Genomic DNA, 26,045 nt, shown 5'->3' on the forward strand with positions numbered 1-26,045 from the left:
AGCACCCATATGCCCTCTTTTTTAACGTCGGGCTCAGGCCTATTGCCGTTCTGGTTCCTACAGGCTCCTGAATGATTACCCTGCCCTGCCAACACTTGGTCTGGATGTGTACGCTTGTACCACTCCCCAGAGTAGCATAATTCAACATGTATTTCTGGCAACAGCTACAAGTGTACAATTTAAACACATAAAATCGTCTAGAGAAGCGTGGTTAGAGAAAGATGTACTTTCGGCTATAGTCAAATGCCACACGTGCCCTGCAGTGCCTGTGGCCCCACTCCTGTCGAGGATAGCTAGCGTTTTGAATGCATTTACTCCTTGCTTTCACCTTTTGATAGAACAAATCGCAACACTTACACTGAGAGTTATTAAAAAGTACAACTACCTCTTCGTGAATCATGTGTGCTCTCTATTACTGGAGCACTGACTGACGTGCGCTAAAACAGTAGATAGGGCGCGGCTGCTTGTTCTGCAGTGTGATCTATGGGAAGACTGCGCTCAACTAACAGAAGATATGTATGATTTCACTCATTATACACTTAAAGCCTCGAATCTGAGCTCCAATAAGACTACTGTCCAAAGTAACCCTGGGCAGCCCCGTTTGATGACAACGAATTCCTTGCTGCTTTGCTCACTTTTCGACCAGTCCGCAAAGCATTGAGTCCGCAGACCCGGCAAAAACCGGAATACGGCTCAACCGTTGCTTCATTTGGTTGTTGTTCCTAAGCACCCATGCTCACTTCACATTCCTGTCTCGATGCAGGACGAAACAGGCAGGTCTTTGTGGCGTCCTAGGTCACTTGCAATAACGTAGTCTACGTCATACGGGTACTCCCGGGCTGAAAACACGCATGCACGAGACAGTCAGAGATTAACTCGTGTAAAAGCCATCTTAATACTTTAACGCAGTCCTTACATGAGCTAAATAGCGACGTTTTGTGCTGCAGCGCCAAAACCCACTTACTTAGCATACCAGGAGTGTTTCCTGCGTATTTCTTGGACACTTAAGCCGGATGGGCAAACTCTGTATCTCAAAAGGCGTAGTCTCAAATACAGAGACTCCAACGGCCAATGCCTTTGACCCTTGGAAGCTAAAGATACCACTGTCCTTTTTGAAGAGGCTAAATGCCATCCACGCACCACTGTTAGGAGCAGCAGCCACAACAACCAACTATAATACTAGGCTACGAGGCTTTCGTTAGGACTAGTACACCTGGAGGTAGGCTGCCTTGCACAAGCCGTGAGAAAAACAGATGTACGTCATGTGCTGTGGCCGAATCTGAAGCTCATACGACGGTCTAAGTCTCCGATACGAAAGACCCCGGGGGAGGGGCTGAAGCTGCTTTGCGCCGAACTGTCTGGGGAAGGACGTCTGCATGGAGTGAAAATGAGCTGCTGCCACGGGTCTTCCAACTGTCCAGGAGACCGTGACCCCACATGCCCTATGCCTAGCGTGGGACTAGCGGGACAGGACTACATGGAACGGGGTGTTTACTCAGAGGCCCTCAGGATTCACCACTCACAGGCTTCCAGGGTGAGACACTCAGTCTCTGCAGCCTGTTTCGTGATGGATTAGTGGTAGGCCGAATGAAGGGGCACTTCACTGACAAGGGATGGCAGTAAAGCCTTCCCAATTTGACTTTTGATTGCAAGTTTCTTTTGAAATCATTGGACTGGTGTTATGCTTGCTTTTCAGGTTAGTTGTAAGTGTAGCACATGTATCTAAGCATGCTATTATACCAGGAATTACACCTCAGCTAGCGGCTTGAAGGCATTTTATATTCTTTTGAGTGTTTCATAGCGTCTAGTACGTGCTATTTTTGCAGCAGGCATGGAGGGGTCCTCCAGAAGAGGCAAGAGACCAAGAATCCACTATGATATCCACCATTCCTGCCACTTCATTTCAGTGTGCTGCCACAGCATTGAAAGGTTTGTACAATGCAGTAGGAGCTTTACTCTGGGGTCAAACAGCATGTGCTAAATACAATTAATTACGCGAAGCTCGATTAAAGCCGCCCTTGGAGCCCCTGCATATACCGCACAGCATAAATGCACTCATAGAATCTAATGTACCTAATCAACCAACCTCCATTTTCGCAGTTAAATTGTCTTATGGGTAGGATAACGACTTGCGCATGTAGGTAGTTCGTTGGTAGTTCATTAGCTCGAATCTTCATTTGGGAAGCGATGTGATCTATTATAGGACTTTCAAATCCACTTGATTCTGACACCGCCCCAGTGGAGCCCAAAGTAATTGCGTCGAAAGACCACCGCCCTGCCAAGGCGCCTCGTCAGGTATTGGTCGAGCGCAAACGTAGGGTCTTTGAGGCCCTGGATATAGAACAACTGCTCGCCGAAAGGGGGATCAACTACGCAGATCCATGTTTTGGAGCCAAGAGTTGGTCAGCTTCAACCAATGTCTAGCAAAAATGCTGAAAGCCGCCTCATCCGTAGTTACGAAGATAACGGGGCAGTTGTAAACCGGGAGAAGTCTGCTACAAAATTGTTTTGGCAGTTTATGGGTAGAACATTCTTGGGTCCACGTGACACAGTAGTTTGCTGAAATCATGCCTATTGAATGGCCGCTGTCATTAGCTCTTTCCACAGGCTACCCTTAGAACCATTCGATGACACTACTTTCGATGATCGCTCTCCAAAAGAATGGATGGCTCTCAGCAAAGGCCCGGATGGCTCATTTTTGCCTTTGGCTGGAAAGGTATACTCTTTGGCTGTTGGAAGCAGGCATGAGAAAAATGAAAGCTTTGCCGTTCTTATTTCAAAATGAGGATCAATACTGCCACTGTGATAACCACTGGTCAAACTCAACAGAGGCGTCTGATGTTTGGGTGCACGACATGAAAGGGTCGGCCGCCACCAGCATCTCATTTTGTCATTTTGCAACGGCAACACTGTCTGTGCTGGCGCTTGTGGTCGTCAGGGTCTTTTTCAGCCCCCATATGGGGGCTACAAATGGGAACCGTGTCGGGTCTTAGCGTATGACGAGAAGTCTAATATGTTTGAGGTCCAGTGGTGCGACCATGGCGAAAAATCCAAGCTGCTGCGTACTGAACTACTTTTTAAGGTATTGCTCCGTGTTTGATGTAAAGAAAATCTTCAGATCGGGAGGCTTCAGTATATCGGCCTTGTTACCTCATAACGGACAAGGTCAGGTGCGCTGCTGTATGCTCTGCAGTGCGAAGACCCTATAAAATTTGCTGACCGTCTTCAGGCAGCACACCTGTCAAGGTAGGGAATCAGCGATAGGCAATCTGCTCTGCCCTTATCTCGAGCTACCTCAAGACACAATCATTGAACTGATTTGCTGCATGTAGAATAATTGCCAACGGAGCTCTGCGCACAGCCGCAGGGCAAGGTTTGTTTGTGTTCCAAAGATGCTACTTTCTGTTCTATAGGACGGCTGCAGAATGCCTTATTCAGTATAACTACTACATAGACAGCATGCCTACGAGTGACATCCCGGGACTGGGCAAGTGCAGCTACATGTTTCCATTCATGTTCAAAATCCCCTGCTTGGTAACACCACGGTAAGAGTTCGCACTACATTGCTCTTTGCCGCCATTTTGTGAACTGCAAAGGATTTCACTGATGAGTGAATGCAGACGAAGTGCAACGCAAACGCGTGATGGAGAAGGCGTTGAGCTCCCCCCGTATGCGCCTCTACAAGCAACCCACAGTAGATTTTCTACTGAAGGAAGTAAACACCTGCTTTGCTCGAACGATGAACAAGATTGCGTTTGACATGTTTATGGGGCGCAATACGGACAAGAGACTGCATATGGACCTACAGTTACCTTCACCAACCAAGCCTCGCGCAGTTGCATGGTGAGAAGGCCCCGCCTTGAAGCGTTTGAACACCATTGAAAACCAGATGCCGAGCCTTAGGACAGCTGCTTTAGCAATAACCTGTAAGCTGAATACAACACCCAAGTGTGCACGGAGCGCGATATGCCGTCTTTGACTCCACTCAGGTGCGCCTTGGTCCACGTTCCTAGATATGACTTCTGCAGAGCTTTTGCTTCCTTTTGTTCGTCTTCTCTTTACGTAAAGAAGGAAGTTATACAAGCCTTGGTCAGCATTCGTGGGGAATGCGTCGACATGCTGAACAAGCGCATCTTCAACACATCGTTTTCAAAAGTAAGATGTAGTGCCTAATATATTCTGTCAAAGTACAAAACGACTATTAGTCTATCATTAGCTCTGAAAGGCTCAATGCTTGTCCTGTGTGGCTCTTATAAGTTTTGATGGTTCAATGACGGACCTGCTTGCGGCCACATTTTTCAGGCGCTGAAGCTTGATGAGTACCGGCAAACGCAACGGGTCTCGATAAGTCAGGTCGGTAACAAGACTCATTCGTATTCCTTTTGCATGGAGACTGAACTGAGAGCACAGGAACTGATGCTTGCAGGACTCTCACTGCAGTAACTCATTGCTGTTCAAGAGCATTTGGTTTGTGCTGGAGCCAGGTAACCTACTTCCTACAGGAGGCATGGGCCACCAAACTGCATGAAATAATTGAAACAAATCTGCGCCATGTTGGAAAGGGTTGGTTCAACATACACCACTTCAACAAAGAGACATATGAATACGGTAAAGTCAAACGGATGCTCATCCTGACCCGCCTGCTCATGAGGGACGCTCTTCGGTAAGCTTTACGACATGTTCTGTCTCTCGATTATTTTTTGTCCAGTTCAAGGTGTACTATCCACTACCAGTATGAAGGTATCTTAACGTATGAAGCATCGGTTATATTCTCTGCGAATTGCTCAGCGAGATGACAACACGATCAATAAATGATTTTGTCGAGCTGTTCCGCACCTCAACGCCTAAGACCGTGAATATTATGTCCCTCTCAAAGGTTCAAAACATCTATGAGGAAACCAAAGTCCAGTCATTAGACCGAGAACTCTCATGGAACGGCCTTTTCCTCCTAGAAATTGTTCCTTCCCCAGACGGCTCGCAATTTATGTTGACACCGCAACCAGAGGGGTTTTCGGAAGCGACCGACGAGCTGTTAGAGAAAGGGCAAGTCTAAGAGCACCACGAAAGCATTAGGCTCACGTGTATAATGTACTGCATTTCACTAGGCGTAGAATTCTACCATGTGATGCGCTTTCAGGATTACGCGGATGGGAGATATTCCTCATCCAGAAACCATTGTTCTTCCACACCTTTTCAAGAGTCAGCAAAAACATATTGCCATGCCGATAACTCTGGACGAAAGCCTTGTGCAGGTAGAGCCAAATCAACGCTGGCCAATGTTCCATGACATTTAAGAGTGCACGGGTTTCTATTTACTTACTCGTTCTTGCCGTAGCCATAAGGGTCCACGAGCTTTCAGCCATTGCTGGAGTAGTGCCCTCTCTCTCCGGAGATAACAACTGCCCACGCCTACAGCAGCATCCCATACATCGAATCTTTATTAAACTAGTATTACAGGCCTTATCTCCATGCGCTTTCATGAGTTTTGTGAGTTCAGGATAGTAAAAAAACTATTTTGCGCCTCATTGAATCACATACCCCTTACCTACAGCTGTTTCTCGATCAATTCCACCCGTTTGTTGACGTCCTCTGCCTCTCCTTAACAGACGTCGTTGAGGAGACTGAACAGCGAGCCACAACTGAAGACGTTGCCGAGGCATTCAGGCATGCAATTCATAGTTTTCACGAGGTAATCAGGAGCCAAGAATCCGCATCCATAAAAGGTTTCGAAGTTAACCAACAGTGCCACTAAAAGCGTTCAGCCCTGAGGATGGTAGCTGCCTTCCAATGTATATCGCATTGCCCACTGACTCTGCATTGATCACAGAGGAGTAGACAAATAGACGACGAAATCCCGAATTCAGTCTCCGTCGGCGTGTTTCGGGTCTCTTGTGAAGAAATCAGGGGCAACTTAAAGTCAATACTACGAGGAGCTTCTCAGCTCCTTCTCGATGCACTCGCAAAACGGTAAGTTGCATGTCCATTCCCTCTTCATGCTAAGAGAGCACCATTGCTGCGTACTGTATTCGACGTTTGGGATTCTTCACAGTAAGGTATTATATGACATTTTCTGGCGTATGCCTAGTTCTGTGTACTTCTCTTCCCATGTGCTTTTGGCGTGTATTGGGTGTAGATTGCTGGAGTTCCAGCTATCTCATGCAAGTTCGGTTCAACGGGTCCTGCTTTGTGAATCAGTTTCCGCGAGCAGTGCAATCAGACCCTTGAGGAGTTTATGCGGATCTCCACTACGCTGTTGAGGCGGCCAGGTGGAATCGAGGAACTCACCGAATTACGGGAGTATATGGATGATATTCCAACGAAGCTTGAGGATCTTGCAATCAAGATCAAATCGGCCTTGCACATATTCGAAGTGCTGGAGGCTTTTAAATATAGAGTGAGGGTAATATCGGGTATTTTCGGAGGGGCATGTGGCAAGTCGTCGGAGCTCTAGTTTTTGCAGGCTGCTTAGAGCGCTGTAACTCATAATTTATGTGTGGCGTGTGTGGGAAGGCTGGTGCAGCAATAATCAGTTTACCTGCTAAAGTTGCTTATAGCTAAGCGCCTGCCTATGTATTTTGTTACTAGTACAGTTACTTGTCGAGGACTACAATCTGCGCTGGCGCCTCTACGGGTCCCCTGCTCATATTCTTGAATTGATGAATGAAGCATCTGCTGCATTTATCAAAGACAGAGCAAGGTTCCTTGATGAGATGCTTGTGCAGCAGGTAGTTTAGATCGCACCCTTAACGCAATCCTCACTTGTTCCCTACTTGTTGATGCCCCTGTTTATGACGCCATCAGCTCAACATATAGATTACAGCACAGCGTTCACCCTCAGCTGCACAAGGACAAGTATACCTAGTGTTATCTGGCTTTTGGTTCTTGTCTGGTTTCCAGTGCGAGTTTTCAGCTACCATCACCGACGTCGCTGACGTGGTAGCGAGTTTTGCCACCTTTACTGACACATCAAAGCTAGCGGAAGCCAACGACAGCGTCCTGGCTGTCAGCGAGCGACTTGAAACAAGTATTCAGCAAGCCAAATTGTTCAATCACAGAGAGCGGCTTTTTGGACGAGAAGTTACAGACTACTCTTCTCTCGCGAAGCTGCAGAAGGTCAGCAGTACGTTGCGACAGTACACATCACAGAGCTACCTGCAAAGATAACTATGTATTGTGGTTTAACGGAGGAGTGCGAATAATACTCAGGAATTTGAGCCCTACTCCATCCTCTGGCGTACTGCGTATCAATGGAGCATTACACGAGATTCTATCTATACTGCTACACTCGCTGATTTGGATGCTTTTGACATTGAGAGGCAGGTGTGTAATCCTCCACTTTTGAAGCTAAGTGCATCCCTAGCTTCCTAGCCAGTGGCAGACGTATTTTCCCTATATTCCACACATTTTATTCTTTGTTTGCTGCTGCTTCAACGGAGAAAAGTGCTTTAAGAAGCATTCGTGCAATGTCTGTTTCTGAATGCCGACATTCCTGCAGGTGTGTGGAGGTATCAAGGCGCTCCGTCGGGTGGAAAAAATTTTCCAGGAGCGCAGCCTACCTGCTGTATTTGAGAAGGCTTCAGAAATTACAACCGAACTGAACGGCTTCAAGCCCCTTGTTCCCATCATTGTGTCATTGCGAAACGATGGAATGCGCGAGCGACACTGGAACAGAGTAAGCTACGTTTTCTCTATTGACTGCTTCCAACGAAAGACATAGGATAATACCTAAACAAAGCGCAAATGCCGTTTCCTGAGGTACAAATTTTGCTGAACGTTTTTTGCCTCTGTATCCCTGCCCTGCAGCTTTTCGAGCGCATTGGCAAGCCGCAGCTTCACGACGGGTCCACCTTAACATTAAATTCTCTGCTGGCTAAAGGCGTGGCCGACTGCACAGAATTTGTTGTAGAGCTTGGAGAACTCGCTGAAAAGGAAAGCTACCTAGAGAAGGTAATCAACGAGAGGCCGAGAAGACTGCTCACACTTATTATGGCCAGTGTTAATGGTTAGTCAGAGGAACTGCCGCAGAGCGGCTTTGGCAGTACGCTCACAATAAAAAGCCCAAGTAACTATGGAGTAATGTGTGTGCTCCAATCAGGCCCTACAAGCAATGAAAGCTGAATGGGGACAAGTCGTTTTCGAGTTTAAAGAGAAATATAAAGACACAGATACGTATATTCTGAAAGGGACGGATGAAATTGTTGCTCTGCTTGACGAGCACATCTTGACCACGCAAGGCCTACAGTTTTCGATATATAAAAAGCCCCTGGAGAGAGAAATCGATGAATGGGCTAATTTGATAATGAATGTGAGCACATCCTTAATTAAGAGGCATTCCCGCACTACCACTTTAGTACAAATTGAGCCACAGGACTACACTTGTGCAGGCACACTCATGTTCTCAGGCTTCCGAAACTCTAGACGAATGGCTCAAGTGTCAGAGAGGTTGGCTGTATCTGCAACCAATTTTCAATTCGCCTGATATAGCAAAACAGCTGCCAGCGGAGACAAAGAGGTTAGTCGAGGTATCCAGGACCATTCCATACTCGTGATATCAAACACCTTGCACCTCGTAGGGCGCAAAATATTAGCTGATGCACTGCAATGCGGCAGCTCGAAACGCGTTCAGGTTTTTCACTGTTGACACTGCTTGGAGAGTGCTAATGCGTCATACATACGAAGAACCTCAAGTGCTACCTGCTTGCTCAACACCTGGCTTGGTGGAAAAGCTTCGTGAAAACAACCGCCTCATGGAACGCGTACAGAAAGAACTGGAGTCATACCTTGAGCTCAAGCGTAGCCAATTTGCTCGTTTCTACTTCTTATCAAACGATGAACTACTTGAGATTTTATCGGAAACTACTGACCCCCTTAAGGTCCAGCCCTTCCTGTGCAAAGTCTTTGAGAACATGAATAATCTCGAGTTCTCTGAGGATCTTGTGGCTACTGCAATGCTTTCTGCTGAAGGTGCGCTAATTTAACTTTGTAATGTTGTGTGCCCACATCCGTGGCGCGAAGGCCAGCATGACCCAAAAGACGCTATTACATTGCGCATGCAGGCGAGAGGATGGCATTTGTAAAGGGTCTTGTAACCTGTGGGAAAAGCGTCGAAATTTGGATGAAGGGTCTCGAGCAAACAATGAAGCTTTCCGTCAGAGAGTCGCTCCATGCTTCTATACGTGAGTATCCGACGACGGAGCGGACTTCATGGGTGACACAGCATGCTGGGCAGTGCGTGTTAAACGGTAGCCAGGTTCACTGGACTGCAATGGTAGAAGATGCCATTCAAAATGGGCAGCTGAAAAATCTTCTAAAAGCGCAGACAAGCCAGCTTCTGGACTTGGTAAGAATATATCACGGCCCTAGGAAACCTAGTATACTGCACACAAACAGCATTATCATGGTTAGGCAAAGTATATACGGGCCCGAGAATGTCTACTTGCCATTTCCGTTTCCCAGGTTTCGCTGCTGAGAAAGGGCCTTAGCACCATGCAGAGCATTACCATTGGAGCATTGATTGTCATTGACGTCCACGCCAAAGATATTGTACAACGCCTTTGGAAGGAAGAGGTCTCCAGCGTGGAGGCGTTTGAATGGATTGCGCAACTGCGGTACTATTGGAGAGATGATAATTGCTGGACTCAATGCGTGCAGACAGACTTTCCCTATGGATATGAATATCTAGGAAATACGTTCCGGCTCGTTATTACTCCACTAACGGACATGGCATACATGACGTTGATGGGGGCCCAACAGTTAAATCTTGGTGAGCAGGAGTGTGAAGCACTTCTTCCTTCCCCAAAATCCCATTCGCTACCGTCCTAACCTGGCCTTCGAGCTACAAGTATAACTCTGCCAGCACCTCCGGCCTATGTGAGAATGATCTCGTAGGAGGATCCCTCGCAGGCCCTGCAGGAACAGGCAAAACCGAGACCACAAAGGACTTGGCAAAGGCTTTGGCAACTCAGTGTGTTGTATTCAACTGCTCGGAGATGATGGACTTTATTATGATCGCAAAATTTTTCAAGGGCTTGGCATCATCAGGGGCTTGGTGCTGCTTTGATGAATTCAATCGTATCAACATCGAGGTTTGTGAAGTTCACCCCAATATTATCCCAGCAAATTTTTTCTGGGCCTGGTTAAATACTGGTCCGTGGCAAAGCGCCAGCACTTTCGCCTTTACGAAACTGTTTTGACTGCTCCTGACAATCAGGTAGCCTTCTACGATGCTTTTTTCAGGTTTTATCTGTTATAGCTCAGCAGCTTATAGTCCTCTTTGGTGCGAAAGCTCAGCTCTTGAGCTACCAATCAACGTTGGAGGTTGATTTTGAAGACTCACAAATTTTGGTGCAGCCAACATTTAATGTATTTATTACTATGAATCCTGGATACGCAGGCAGAACAGAACTCCCTGATAACTTGAAGTGCCTATTTAGACCGATGGCTATGATGGTGAGGCATTTGCTTTTCACTGTCTCCGCATCGCATTCAAATACTCCTTACTTGTATAGGCGCACAGCTGCCTGACGTGTGACTCTAGCGCTGGCTTCATCTATAATTGTTCCACTCCTCCACGAGCACGTCCATACGCAGGTGCCAGATTACTCTATGATCGCGGAGATCATGCTATACAGCTTTGGATTTGACCAAGCACGGGAGCTCGCAACAAAGATGGTTGCAACCTTCAAATTGTCTTCAGAACAATTATCCTCTCAAGACCATTATGATTACGGGATGAGAGCTGTGCGATCGGTTATCAACGCTGCAGGAGTTTTAAAGCGCAAGTGCAAGAGCATGGATGAGCAGCAACTCCTGCTGCAAGCCCTCCGCGATGTCAACGTTCCAAAATTCTTGTCTCATGACCTGCCGTTGTTTGAAAACATTGTTGCAGATTTGTTCCCTGGAGTTGAGGTGCCGCGATCCGACAACCAGCTCCTTCAAGAAGCCCTTAGACTCCAATCTGAGGCGCTTCGGCTGCAGCCAATTGAGCCTTTTATGGCAAAGGTGATGCAGCTCTATGATACTGTTCAGGTCCGCCACGGCATTATGCTTGTAGGGCCTACGGGTGGAGGAAAGACAAGCAGTTATCGCTTGTTAGCGGCTGCCATGACTGAACTTCATAAAATCCCGGGATTCGCACAGGTGCGGTTGATTCCCTTCTCAGCTATCGATGTTTCAGTAATCCAGACTTCTCTCTCTATAGGTTTACTTTTCGATTCTGTGTAGGTAGCCGCAGTTTTCCTTGCCCTTATTGTTGCGCGAAGGTGCACTTAGATGTGCTGAACCCTAAATCCGTGACCATAGGCCAGCTCTATGGATGCTTCAATGAAACAACGCATGAGTGGACTGATGGTTTGGCCGCCGCCCTCATTCGTCAAGCAATCCGTGATACAACGCAGGATCAGCACTGGATTATGTTTGACGGTCCCGTAGACGCTCTGTGGATTGAAAGCATGAACTCTGTTCTGGACGATAACAAAAAGCTCTGCCTCAACTCAGGAGAAATTATTGCCCTCACTAATAGACTGGTGGTGATGTTCGAGGCAAGCAGAATACGCACATACAACATGCCTATTTTACAGCTCACTAGTAGTATGCCTGGTGAAATCTGTGCAACTTCCAACGCACCCGTACGATGGTACGCTCTCAGGTGGAGGACCTATCTGTAGCCTCGCCGGCTACTGTAAGCCGATGTGGCATGGTGTATATGGAACCTGACGTCCTTGGTTTCCCTCCACTCATTAATTCATGGTTGAAGGGCCTCCCTCCAGTGTTCAAGGATGAGCACAAGACACTTATTGATGACCTCTGCTGCACCTTTCTCCACAATGGGCTTTGCCTTCTTAGAAAGCAATGCAAGGAAATCATTGCGACAGTAAATTCCAATCTCTGTATGACTTTTCTCCGAATGTTGGGCTCTGTATGCTCGCGCTACCGTCAAGTAAACAGCACAGTCAACGAGGAAACGGTCGACACCCTCTTTGCCAGAATACCGGCAGCTTTCATTTTTAGTTTCATTTGGTCTTTTGGCATCACAGCAAATGGTAAGTAGACACCCGTTTTCATAAAAGTACACCACTGGGGCTCCTCAGGGTAAGCAGTGCGTAGGAGATTTAGCCGGAGCTAAGATGAGTGTTTGCGCGCTGTTGCGCTGCAAGGGAGTGGTAGGCAAGTCATCGATCAATGGTTACGAAGCCGTGTGAAGGAACATGGGCTAGATATTGGGACCATACTACCTGATGTTAGCCTTTACGATGTCTGCTACGAAATCAACAACCATCGATGGACTCCTTGGGTGGATACCGTACCGTCGTTTGTTGTTCCAAAAGGCGCGGCATATGAGAATATTGTCGTTCCTACCTTGGACTCCATCCGTTTAGCCCATACATTTTCTTTGTTGCTCCTCAATGGTCACCCTGTTTTATGCGCTGGCCCGAGTGGTACTGGAAAGTCAGTTATTTTGACGGATCTGCTGTTATTGACGTTACCGGAGAACTACGAAACACATATAATGACGTTTTCTGCACACACTCGCGTAAATCAGGTTCAAGTAAGCTCTAGTGCACTCTCAATTCCTTTTATCAAAGTGAAGAATTGGCGAACAAGCTTTGAACCATAAGCCGTTTGCGGTCTCCTAATCCACCTTCATTTCTTATCTGACTACCCAATACGAGCGGATGTTCTGCCTTTTCGGGAATCATGTACTGATAGGACTTGCTAGAAGCAAAACTCGAGAAGAGACGCAGAGGAATCTATGGTCCACCTGCAGGTAAAACTTGTATTTTCTTCATCGACGATCTCAACATGCCACGAAAAGAAGAATTTGGAGCCCAGCCACCGCTGGAACTCTTGCGGCAATGGTAAGTGGAGTCTTGTGTACAACCTAGCATGTGAACTGGGGATTTCCTTTACGCTCCCGCCCCTACTGGATACACTCTAGCTGCTAACAACTTGACGTGGCCTTGCGACATTTCAAAAATTATTGCCTAGGTTTGATCACAAAGGATGGTATGATCGCAAAATGCTAGCCTTTCAACAAGTAGTGGAAGTGGGCCTCGTCGCTGCCATGGGCCCCCCTGGGGGCGGACGTAACGAAATATCTGCTCGATTAATGAGGCATTACTGCATCTTGGCATTTGATGAGCTTCAGCGAGCTTCAATAACGACAATTTTTCAGACATTGAATAGGCACTGCTTTCAGCACTTTTCGCAGGACATTCAGGTTAGACGAGACAGTTCACTAGCTAAAAGATCACTGACATTTGCAGAATTCGTCGATCCGAATCTTTGAAGCAGGAGCGTGAAACCATAACGCATGGGATCACGGCATTTTGCATAATTCATGGACAGCCATCGCTAAGACCACGTCTGAGCACTTAATACCTAGAACAGGTGCTATCGATTCTCCTATTTGGTTATTTGGGTTGGAACTCAGGCCCTCACAGACTCTTTGGTGTGCGCGACAACTGACCTCTACTCAGAAGTCACTATGACCTTGCTTCCCACACCAACGAAATCTCATTATACATTTAACCTGCGAGAAGTTTGGAAGGTGTTCCAGGGTCTTGCGCCTTTGTCCCCAAAGGCAGTAAAGGAACCGAAAGCGGTGAGCGAATTCTAGAGGTCTATTGGAGCTCGGTCACTCATAATCATTTATCGAATCTTACTAAAACGACGTGTACTGAATAAGCTAGATGCTTGTTGTTGTTTAAATGAGTGAACACTCCCGAATTATCGAGGACTTTTACAAACTACATGAAGGAAAGTGGAATACAATAGAACTACTTCCGAAAAAACTCAAATAGTGACCAAACAAATGTAGTATATGCGATGCCGCAATATGAAATATAGCATATAGTCTTCCTCAATTCCTCAAAACCTCAACTTCTTTACTCTAAGTTCACGGAAAATAGCAGCTTCCTGAACAGTGCCCATTTCTCCACAGCGGAGGCACGTCCTGTAAGATAAACCTCAGCGCAGAGCTGGCGGCATGACCAAACCTGAAGGGAGTACTTAACTTCACATTTAATTACATTACATCCGCTTGAACAATCCTACTAAGGTGAATGCAATGGAGGAAGGTATGTCAACCGATGCTTGCATCCGCAATGCCTGGGTAATGCAGGTTATCCGATGCTGGGTCCATGAGACCTGCCGCGTATTCTGCGATCGTTTAGTTGACGACATAGACCGCGAATGGTTCCACGAAGCCCTGCACCGACACATTAAACAAGCTTTTGGCATTGAGTTTGCCAGTGCTAAGGAAATTTCATCTCTGATTTTTGCTGACTTCACAGAACAGACGTCCGAGCGGCATTACTTGGTATGTCTAGCTGCACCCATCACTTCAAGTATGCAACATAGACGAGAGGCCAAATATTGTGTTACTAGGACCAGCGCTTCTTGGGGTGTTCCTCTTGGTCAATCTACTAATTGCTAACAATGAGATGTTCTGTATCCATCGTCCTTTTTCCTGTGAGTTAGGAAGTCACCTCGCCTGCAGAATTAAAACGAGTAATCGAAGATTATATGCAGGAGTATAATAATGCCTCATCAGTTCCAATGCAGCTCGTGATGTTCGCCGATGCATGTGCTCATATCACGAGGATATGCCGCATACTTCGGCATCCCTCTGGTCATGCACTGCTTCTTGGAGTGAGAGGATCAGGGAGACAGTCTCTCAGTCGCCTTGCAGCGTTCATTATGGACACAGAATACTTCAAAGTTGAATCTGGCAAAGGTAATTCAAGCGCAGCGGCGGACTTCTTAAAGTAACGCTTCGGGATCCTGGTTTTGTGCTCCGTGCAGTGCGTGCACTGGCGTGTCTCCTTATGCCAATATCCACTTTCATTCTTCTCAAATGAATCGATTCGGTATTTGCAGGTTATGGAATGGCTGAATGGCGCGAGGAACTAAAGAAGTGCTTTATGAATTCGGGTTTGGAAGGAAAGGTGCAAACACTCGTTTTGTGCGATTCCGAAGTACTTGGGGAACCTATGCTCGAGGACATTAACAGCGCCCTTAGCTATGGAGACGTCCCCAATTTGTATAAAAAGGAGGACATGGAAGAGATTATGAAAGTTTTTAGGTGGGCTTTATTCTTAGTGTCTACTTAGCTGAAGATCAGTGTAAAACAGTTTCGTGCAGTGTTTTCTTGGCCCGTAGTGCGCTATTCCTAGTTCGCTTATGCGCCTTCAGGTTGTACTGCAAGCAGCAGGGTATAAACCCATCAAGAGGAAACATCTTTAACGCTTACGTGAAAAAAGTGAAGGCCAATCTTCACATCATTATGGCAATGAGCCCGTTGGGGGAATATTTCCGTACTTGGCTCAGAATGTTCCCTTCATTAACAAACTGCTGCACGATTAATTGGTTTTCCGAGGTAATTATGTTGGCTTACGATAATTTGAGGGAGTTTATTAAACAAAGATCTTTTTATTGGACGCTCCGGACAGAGATATGCTCAAAAAGACTGTTATCTGAGTGAAACTTCACACAACCAAAGAAGAAAATTTGCGTCACTATCTTTTTGTTGCTGCTGCTGTCTTTCAGTGGCCATCAGAGGCGCTAGTCTCTGTTGCTCAGATAGAAATGGAAAAATGCGAAGTGTCAGTTGATTCTCAAGAGCAGGTTGTAGATGTCCTCCAGGCCATGCATCGCGGCGTTCAAGAAACTGCTGCAAGCTATAGGGAACAGCTTAATCGGGCCATGTATGCGACTCCAACAACGTTTTTAGAAATGCTGAAAGCCTTTATTCACCTCGTTCGTTCCAAACAAGTGGAGCTAGTTACTGTACACGAACGCTTTGAAAAGGGAATAGGAAAGCTGGAAGAAACAGCGGATCAAGTAGCTGAAATGCGGGCCCAGCTTCAACAATTACAGCCTGTTCTACACGCTACGTCTGAGGAGGTAAATTTCTTGAGCAGCACAGGAAGAAACCAAGTACCTGGACACACGAATTTTTCTATCGGGAGTAAAAGTCTTCCCCAATTAGATGGATGTACTGTACCTATGCCCTACAGATGCAAATAAGTGGCTCTCCAAACGATAGTTGAAGTGCTGTCCCAAAACTTAGGTGGACGGCGATATTGCTACGGCGCAACAGCTGTTTCTCAAAAACAAGGTGTTGCGCTTTTGCAGGTTGAGAAGACTATGATACAGATTCAGAAAGACCACGCTCTTGCAGACGAGACCAAGCAAGTAGTAGCGCATGATGAAGCGGTCGCTTTGAAAAAAGCAAAAGAGACACAGGCTCTCAAGGATGATGCGCAGCGTGATCTAGACGAAGCACTTCCGGCACTTGAAGAAGCTGTTGAATGCGTTAAAAAGCTGAAGTCTGATCATATACGAGAGGTTAAAGCCCTAACAAAGCCACCCTCGGGCGTCATTCTTACGATGGAAGCAGTCTGTATCATGTTTGGGGTAAGTCGCGAGCCTACTGATTTCAAAACGATATGTGCGCCAAAGGGCTCAACATTGGACTACACAAGCCTTCGTGGTCTCGAGCGTTTTCACCATTCTAGGTTCTTCCAGTAAAGAAGCCAGACCCTTTCAAACCTGGTGTAAAGATTGAGGACTACTGGGAATCAGCTCAACACAGGCTTTTAAAAGATCCCAAGAAGCTTTTGGAAGATCTTTTGAAGTACGATAAGGTCAGTATCACTAGGATGGAAGAACCAGTCAGACTGGTCAAGTGTCAAGTTTAGCTTAGGTGAACGACAATTTTTTGGCTTTTGGCACCCGCCTCTGCAATTCGTGTCAGAGTAACAGCAAGTCTATAGCTTCCCCAAAGCCCTCACTGTGGTTTCAACAGGACAATATTCCAGATTCAATCATTGCAACAATCAGTCCTTATATTGATAGAAGTGATTTCGATCCAGCAGCTATTCGGAAGGCATCGGTAGCTTGCGAGGCGATCTGCATGTGGGTGCGGGCGATGTTCAAGTACTACAACGTCGCAAAAACCGTAGCACCAAAGCGAGTCAAATTACGGCAAGCTGAAGAAGAGCTGCGCGCAACAATCGAGAATCTCGAGAAAACAAAGGCCAGACTCAAGGAGGTAGAGGATAAAATTGAGCGGCTCGCAGCGGATTTTGCCCTAGCCGTTGATAGAAAGGTGATCACACAAGCATCACTAATTGATACAGCTATACTCTGCACACCGAGCCTTCTGTGATAATCTAGCTAGCCACCGACGGCTGCCTGTTTAAATAATGCGAGGCCCGTGTAGGAAAAACAATTATAAAGCTAATGCAGGCATTAACTGAAGCCACTGAGAATACCCGCTTCCAACAAATATACTATAGTGATACACTGTAGTGACGCCTTTTAAATGGCCTTACTGATAGGATAGTGAACGCGCAACACGTCGGCTTGAGCGCCTCCCGTGCATGAACATGCGAACGAGACCCTACAGATAAACAAGCCAATACAGATTATGTGGGGACACAGGAACAACTTACCATAGATATTCAAAGCTGCAAGAAAAAACTGGAAAGGGCCGAACCACTTCTGGTGGGACTGGCAGATGAAAAGCACCGTTGGGGGGAACAGGCACGCCTATCAAAGGATAATTTTCGCTACATCTCAGGTCGGTTAATTGTCATTTTTTGGAGCGTTTCACAAAGCGATGACATGAGAGGAAGAGTATTCTACTTATATCTGTCTTATTTTCATTTTTTGTGCTCAGGACACTCTCTTATCAGTGCTGGAATGCTCACATATGCTGGGCCCTTTACAGCGGCATATAGGGGAGAGCTTAATACTCAGTGGTCTCAGCGGCTGCTTTTGAACCATCTGCCATTCAAACCTACATGCGGGCTACAGCAGTTCTTAGGTAAACAGTAGACAGCATTTACTACGCTGGTGTAGTATGCGCTGTAATGGCGGCAGTCATAGAATTAATTTGTGTACAGGCTTCACTTTGCGGGTACAGGCGACCCTGTAGTTATTAGGCAGTGGACAGTCTGGGGGCTACCAAATGACGAATTTTCTATCCAAAACGGAATCATTATAGATAAATCAAGGCGATGGCCACTAATGATAGATCCCCAGGTGCGCCAGAAAGCTGCAAGGAGTGTCAGGATGGCTGAGCGGCGCATGTTTAAATCACTAGTGAATGCTGCTGCACCCAATTTCGTCTTGCATCGCGCTTACACACAACGTTTCGAACGGGCGCGTTATTCCCAGGGACAAGCGAACCGCTTCATTAAGAAAACTGGAAAAAACACAGATGTTGGATTTGAAGTTCTGAAGTTATCGGATGCAACTTTCATGCGGGAACTCGAGCTTTCTGTTCAGTTGGGAAAATGGGTTTTAATTGAGCACGTATCAGAGACGCTTGACCCTTCTCTTGACCCCATTCTTCTGCAGCAAAGGGCCAAAAGTGGATCAGGTGGGAATGGCAGGAGGCACTTATGTGAGCAGTCTTCGAGCCAGCACAATTGGCCCTCAATAAATGGTGATATCGAGTTTCAGTTATGGCGCATTATTTGCTATAGGCTACACTATTATGCTAGGAGACAAGCCTATTCCATGGGGCCCTACTTTTAAACTTTTTCTAACCACGAAGCTTCCCAACCCCAAGTTTCCCGTGGACACGTTTGTCAAGACCACGGTTGTTAACTTTGCAATTACCCAGGAAGGTGGCATTACACTGTGGCACACGTTTCCGAAAATTGCATAACAGGCTGCTAAGGGTATTTCGCAAGCTTTGGCCATCGAATCCTCGGGGTAGGAATTTCTCCAACAAGTGTTCCTTCGGCATCCTTCGCTACTTCAGGCTTAGAAGACCAAATGCTGGGCCTCGTTGTGACCAAAGAAGCCCCACAGCTAGAAGAGCGAAAGGCTGCGCTAGCACAAAGTAGCGCAGATATGCGTCGTGAGCTCAAGGGAATCCAGGACAAAATCCTTCAAGTCATATCACAGTCGCAAGGGAACATTTTAGATGATGAAGTATTATTGACAACTCTAGCCGCATCGAAGCAGACTTCGGAAGAGATTCAAGAAAAGGTTCGGGAAGCCGAGTTAACTGAGCACGAGATTGACGAAGCACGGTATGATTTACAAAACTTGGTACAACTCGTGCTTCTTGGTACCTTCCGCCTTCCAGCATATGCAATGTTGTGAATGGCTAATTTCTTTCGTCAGGCAATGCTACAGGAAAGTGGCATCGCGATGCAGTCAACTCTTCTTCAGTCTCGTCGAGCTGGCGTGCATCGAGCCTATGTATCAATACTCTCAGCAGTGGTTCCAAAATTTGGTTTCTGTAGGCCTAAGCGAGGTCAGGAGGGGTTTGGGGATATAGTACTCGGCAGTGTCCAACTGGTTCAAAAGCTCTTTGCGTGCTGCATAGCCCTGTATTATATTCTCCAGTTGGCACCGCAACCTGTCAGGCAGATAGCTCTATGGTTGTTTTTTGTCGCGCTGTGTCCAGGCTTCCCCAACTTCGAATGTAGAGCAGCGTACCCTGTCGCTGGTGGAGCATATCTCATACTTAGTGTACCAAAACGTATCTAGGTCTCTCTTTGTGCGGCACAAACTCTTGTTCGCATTCGCCCTCAGCCTGCGAGTATGTTACTTATATCTTTCTCTTTCCCTTTAATGTTAAATATACTGGTGTGAATGTGCAAGTGAAGCACCCAGTCACTATATTTGGTAAGCAGGAATCCAATCTCGGCTGCTCAGAAAATATCCAAAGGAACCCATGTATAGATACTATAGCCCGTAGGCAGTCTTTCCCTTGACAGGTTCAAGCAAAAACTCCAGTGGATCCCGCAGAGCTACGATTCTTACTGACGGGAACAATAACTGGAGCAGGCTCAGAGGAAAACCCTATTTCGTGGCTAACGGATAAGCAGTGGCAGGCCATTTGCGAGCTCTCGCATCTGCCTGCTTTCAATGGACTCGCGGCTTCTTTTCATGCTAACGAAGAAGGATTCCAGAGGGTTTTCGACTCACCTCAAGCAGATCAAGAGCCATTACCCGGTCGTTGGCAATCTCTTAACCCCATTCAGGTATGTTTCTAAAACCTGACCCTTCGCGCAGTCATTACAAAACCGTATACGCAAATTTGCATGAGCATCAATTTTGAAACATGTGGCATTTAAATGTTCCTATTCCCTGGCTGTTTACTACCTTATTTTCAGAAAATGTGTATCCTGCGGATACTTCGCATGGACTCCCTGACAGCTGCTGCAAGCAGCTATGTGGCCATGGAGCTGGGTGCTCGCTTTCTGGAGCCACCTCCATTTAATTTATCGCAATGCTATAAGGACTCCACTCCACAGACTCCGTTGATATTCATTTTGTCGCAAGGTTCTGACCCAGTATCTGAGCTCCTTAGCTTTGCAAAGGAAATGAAAATGAGCAGGCGCTTTGAGTCCATATCCCTCGGTAAGAACCCCACCCAGCACAATAGTTCGCGCTAATTCTGGTGTGAGCTTTTTGAACACTATCTAGAATTCGTCTCTGTTATGATCGATGCCCTTCTCTATTAATAAATTTGTTTGCGCATACTTCGGTAGACGTGCTCTATTATCTGCAGGTCAGGGCCAGGGACCGAAAGCAGCAAAACTTATAGAGGATGGCTGTAGTAGAGGAGGATGGGTTCTCCTGCAGAATTGTCATCTTGCTGCTTCGTGGATGAATGAACTAGAACGGATTTGCGCGCAGTGGAATCCCGAAGAAATACATCGAGATTTTAGGTTTGATGCATTAATTCACTGTTGTTTTTTGTGTCCTTTGCAAAATATACGAAAGCTAAGTTTGTACCCAAAGGCTAAAAAACCGATACCGACAGTTGTTTTTTGTTGTAGGCTCTGGTTAACATCTATGCCATCGTCTTCGTTCCCAGTATCTGTTCTACAAAACGGCGTGAAGATGACTAACGAGCCTCCAAAGGGTCTGAAGGCCAACTTGCAGAGGCTATACTCTAGCATAGACAACCGCCAGCTCAAAGCAACACAGAAGCCTTCACAGTTCAGAAAGCTGCTTTTCGCATTTTGCTTCTTCCATGCAATAGTTCAGGTCAGGGCTTGTTAGCAACAGGCCTCTGCTCCCTCGTTTGATGATCCTCTCCTATTCTTGCATAACAGCGTTTATACATCCATCCAGGCAACTTTCTTCTTGAATATTTTCCCTTGTCACGTTGTGCAACACTGAGAGCCTGTTTTATATGTTTTTTCTTCCCCCTAGGAGCGCCGACGTTTTGGTCCCATAGGATGGAACATTCCCTACGAGTTCACCCAGGATGACCTGGTTGTCTGTCAAAGACAGCTAAAGATATTCCTGGATGTAAATGAAAAGATTCCATACAAGGTAAAATACCGAAAGTCGCGAAAACCCTGAGCAATTAAAGAACAAGCGGTTGAGCACAGACCGAACAGCTGTCTGAAATTCTACGGGCTGAAATACGCAGCCATCCAGGGTCTGTGCGTCAACAGGTACTGAGATTTTTGGGGGCTCATATAAACTACGGCGGGCGTGTTACTGACGCAAATGACAAACGGCTCATCGATGCCATCCTTAGCACCTATGTCAACGAGAGGCTTATTTCCGAGGTTTGTTAGCTCTATTAATAATTAGTTTTTGAACTGCCATACCAAGGGCTGTCACACAAAGAGACCGATGCAATACTGCCCGCGCTGCTAGTTTTTCGACCTCTTAGGGTGAAGCATTCAAATTTTCACGTTCCGGAATTTACTATTGCCCCGATGAAGAGGACATAGAAGGTTTCAACAAGTATATTCAATCACTGCCGCCGAACGCTCAACCGGAAGTGTTCGGCTTACATGAAAATGCGAACATTAACTGCGCTAAAATGGAGGGAAAGGTATGCTAGACATCTCACGGTGATGCTAGTGTATCCTCGCCGTCGGGGTATAGGTCAGCCAGGAAGCTCTTGCTCATTGGATTTCAAGGCGCTTTCAACACAGCTGATAAGCACATCTTGGGCTTGTTTTGATGCGCATGTGCACAGGAGCTACTTGACGGGATTCTCTCGATGGTCCCACAAAGCCGTTCGGCCGGTTCTTCTTGCCCCGAGTCCACTGTTTCCGATCTTGCCGCATACGTGCAGTCTTTGCTGCCTGAGCCATTTGATGTGGAAAGTGTCGAAGAACGATACCCTACTCGTTACGAGGAGTCAATGAACACACTGGTTGTGCAAGAATCTATCAGGTTAGCACGGTTTGACACGTTTTGTATCGGAATACGACAGCTTTTATCAACAGAGCGTCAGAGAAGGGCAGCCAGCTTCTAAGAAACGAGTAACAGGAAAAGGACTAAATAGAGCATGAATAATGCTTGAAGCTCCCCTATTTTGCTTGGTGTCCAGATACAATGGATTGCTAGCAGTCATAAATAAGACGATGAACGATCTTCGCCTGGCACTTAAAGGGCGCATTGTAATGACGGAAGAACTTGAAATGGTCTCGGAGGCTCTTTTTAATAATCAGGTGAGATAGTATCTGCAACGTTGTAGGTGTACCGAGAAAAATGCCAGCATAAGCGCAGCAAGGGGAATGCGGAAATGGTGAAACTGGATTGATGTACGGTTCAGGTCCCTAAAGCGTGGTCAGACAAAGGATTTGTATCCATGAAGCCGCTTGCCTCCTGGCTGAAAGACCTAACCGCAAGGCTCACTTTTATCCATACCTGGATCAATCAAGGCCCACCCAGGTCTTATTGGATGTCCGGATTCTTTTTTCCCCAGGTGGGATATTGACCTCAGTTAATCTAATGCACCAAATCCAATCGCAGATTCCTGATAGCGGAGTCACAGGAAGTTTTAGCGTCTGTCAAAGTCGATGTGCAAGTTTCCTGGTCTCAGGCTTTCCTCACTGGAGTGCTCCAAAACTATGCACGAAAGTATCGTGTTGCCGTCGATAGGCTGTCGTTTGCATTCATCGTGCTCAAAAACACAGACGAATTGTCGTTGGAAGCACGTGATGGATGCCTCGTCCACGGCATATTCCTGGAAGGATGCCGATGGGATGCAGAACTGGGGACGCTAGTACGCCATGTATTTCTTGTAGCTGGATTAGTTGTAATGATCCACGCTCAAATATAAATTAGCTCAAGATCCGGCGGCACCTGGCAATATAAAGAAAAAGGATATCACCGCATGTTGGCACATACCTAGTGTAGGAACACTAAATAGTCGTCTTTTGCTGTTGCATTCCTCTCTGCAGGCTCCTTCCCGCCCGAAAGTGCTCTTCGAGGAACTTCCAGTGCTATGGTTTCTTCCTCAAAAGGACCGCGTGCCGGAGTCTGCTTCAGTCTACATGTGCCCTTTATATAAGGTGCCTAGTCGTAAAGGAACACTCTCGACAACAGGTCACTCAACAAACTATATCACTAGCATTGAGCTTCCATGTGTGGGCTCACCTGATGTGCCAGTAAAAGCGGGCGTAGCGGCATTGCTTTCACTTCAAGATTAGGAGCATGGGTATGTCGGTAGTGTTCCTGGGCCCAAGTTCCTACCAAATCCAAAATATTTAAATAAGGCCAAGTATTCCTTTGGATTCATGAGCTCAGCGGCATACGCATCAGAATCAGCATGTAGCGACCATTGTCTACCCTAGAACTTGGTTTCCGTATTGGCATATCTGCAATAGGATAAACTACAGACATGTCCTTCTACGCTTCGCTTCTGTGTGTCTGTAATAGATGCAATAAAAGATCGGGACGGTTTCGCGAAATCGCGCACTTGTACTCCCGGTTTGTTTTACCACTGGCAATAGTTTAGTGGATTTGCCTGGAAGGTTGTTGGCAACAAAATACGATGTGTTGCTAAGTGCCACACTAGAATGATCACAGTAACAAACAAGTGTACAGGGTAATAATGCTTAAGACAGAACAGTCTCAGGCAGCCACATGGTATAGCTTGGGTCTAGTCAAACGGCTTTCAGATACCGTCTCGGCAGACGATACAGCTCCAAAACGCACACTATTGGAGACTTTCAAAATGAGTAGCATTAAAGGCTTGTTAAAGGCATGTGCAGCACTACTGGGGAACTACAGTTAATATGAATTAGACACGTAGGCTGTTTGCCACGAAAGGTACTGATACGTAAGGGTCAACGCATGGTCCCCCATAGGCATTTGCCTTGTTAGATACCGACACGGGAGCCCTGTATGGTCAACGACCCTAGCACTTAAAAGGTTTGGTGGATGCCTCCATCTCGCAAGACTACGTTGAATGCATTCAAGGTTAAAATTCACATATGCTTTCCGATTGTTGCATTCTCTATGTACTGCACTCAAACAGTTTACTGGTTCCCATGTAGCTGCTCATCTAGCTATGTAAAAGTGGGTGCATCTATCAGCCCTCACGTGGCCAAAAGCTTTTGGGGTCCAGAGGTCTACCTTTGTCGTACAACGAGATTTTTTCTTATTACCTAGCCAGACTTGAGTAAAAACCTTTCCTCATCACATTCACTCTACCTGGATGTCAGTCTCAGCATCTCTTGAAATGCCAATTTCAGTAAGCCCCCGAAGCCAGCAATGCTATATAACCTCGCAAAATGTGCGAAGGAATTCCTCTAACCCTAAATTTAGAAGCTTCTTTAATTTTTATTGAGGAAGATTGTACAATATGGAGACTGTCAGAAAGGCAATCATACATGCCAAAATATGTCTTCGTGGATTTGCATGTGTTGCAGTTGAAGTACCACCCTAGCAAATCTACGAAGGTGATTCTGCTAAGAAAATGTTGGAACAACATCCTATTGCAAGCTTTTTAATGTGTAGCTTCTAACTCCAACAGCTTTCGCAGACCAGCTAACAATCCAGCACACAGGTAGTGGAGAGGCAAGTATTAAAGAATTGTCGACATCCACCGTAGTGGATTTTACCTCCGTAACTGTGGGCTCCCGTGTTACTCTGAACATAGTGTATATCTAGCTTGCGTACTCCAAATGGAATTTGTACAGCTCATCATAGGGTCTTCTTACAATGACCTTTGCCGCAAACCCAATATTAGAAAAACGCAACCCCCTTTTCTTGCCCCCATCCTACATGCTTCCAGTATGATAGCATATGGGGCAACTCGGGTGCTCATTGCTGCACCCTCAAGCCAGTGCCAGCATTCGTTCTCAGATAGACATAGCAACAAGCTCACAGGCAGACAAGTTTCACTCTTTGCGCGTTCGGTCAACCCTACTGTGTAACCAATATCAGGAGCCAATACACACTGCAAATACACGAATCGATAGTAATTTTTAAATAAACATAATCTTTGTAGTAAGAAGTCCAGCGTGGCCCAGTAGGGGATTTGCGAAGCATGCTACCCAACGTTTTGGGAAGAACCTTAAACGATCAATATGAGGGGCACAGAGTACTTTCATTTCATATTCATGAATGATAAAGAGTAAACACCTATAAAAGGTAATATCCGTCTCCATAGGGAAGGTAGCTTTGGCCTTGACGGTTCACTCCACCATTGGGGCTGTCCGCGCATGCACAGGCTGGTCGATTGCGAAAACCCTTGCATTTATTTCACATGCATTCATCCTTGGGCTCCAAGTCTGCTGCTAAAGGGATATCGGGGCTACATTTGATGCCTGTATGGCTGAAAAGGGTTACTTTACTTAGCCCTAGCATCCGCAGACGCACCTAGCCCCAGGAAACCTAGGTAAAGCCCTTAGGGTATGCCGGCCGTTGCGGTGCAACCACCTATCTGTTCTTTCCTGGTTTTACAAAGCTGTTGTAGAACCTTGGCAGATTAACAAAACAAAATCACTGCATTCTTGTAGTATGATGCATATACAGCTATGTTCCATAGTGTAGATGTTGGGTTGGCGGTCGCGCAGAATACACTACACTGGTAGACTCCTACCACTCTTCTTCTGCTGCTTCCTTCGTATCAGCAACTTACTGGGGTGCATGCATGCGAGTTCATTACTGGCCGCTTGGACTCTAGTCAGCAAGTCTGGTAACAACTCCCTACAACCAGGGAAGGAGCGCGGCTCCAATATGTAATCGAACGAAATGTTTGCACTCTCGGACTCAACACTACTGGCATAAAGTTTCAAATCTTGACACTC

At 46.4% G+C, this 26,045-nt stretch overlaps 1 protein-coding gene across 1 annotated transcript; it reads left to right on the forward strand.

Annotated features, from left to right (window-relative positions):
• Positions 1–1,826: 1,826 nt before the first annotated feature.
• LOC34620852 (dynein heavy chain 1, axonemal) lies at positions 1,827–23,438 on the forward strand. The gene is given in 57 exon segments (XM_026335061.1): positions 1,827–1,929; positions 2,204–2,402; positions 2,608–2,716; positions 2,939–3,082; positions 3,194–3,246; positions 3,414–3,487; positions 3,621–3,843; positions 3,990–4,155; positions 4,303–4,353; positions 4,485–4,663; positions 4,789–5,073; positions 5,503–5,689; positions 5,828–5,967; positions 6,196–6,394; positions 6,591–6,725; positions 6,898–7,113; positions 7,496–7,672; positions 7,804–7,947; positions 8,096–8,305; positions 8,403–8,512; positions 8,627–8,964; positions 9,057–9,340; positions 9,457–9,773; positions 9,836–10,085; positions 10,237–10,449; positions 10,591–11,139; positions 11,262–11,609; positions 11,648–12,041; positions 12,156–12,333; positions 12,988–13,219; positions 13,433–13,603; positions 14,123–14,320; positions 14,482–14,737; positions 14,881–15,085; positions 15,196–15,379; positions 16,138–16,419; positions 16,521–16,649; positions 16,811–17,113; positions 17,449–17,587; positions 17,687–17,833; positions 17,933–18,051; positions 18,187–18,391; positions 18,779–19,052; positions 19,147–19,279; positions 19,433–19,567; positions 19,746–20,012; positions 20,145–20,391; positions 20,543–20,702; positions 20,814–21,024; positions 21,193–21,315; positions 21,441–21,557; positions 21,665–21,829; positions 21,977–22,176; positions 22,334–22,454; positions 22,559–22,711; positions 22,829–23,011; positions 23,190–23,438. Coding segments are annotated over 57 exon segments (11,235 nt in total). The 5' UTR covers positions 1,827–1,874.
• The last annotated feature ends 2,607 nt before the right edge of the window (positions 23,439–26,045 follow it).

The sequence above is a fragment of the Cyclospora cayetanensis genome, unplaced genomic scaffold, assembly GCF_002999335.1.
Source record: "Cyclospora cayetanensis isolate NF1_C8 unplaced genomic scaffold, CcayRef3 CcayRef3_contig_59, whole genome shotgun sequence".
In the NCBI taxonomy this organism is placed as follows: Eukaryota; Apicomplexa; class Conoidasida; order Eucoccidiorida; family Eimeriidae; genus Cyclospora; species Cyclospora cayetanensis.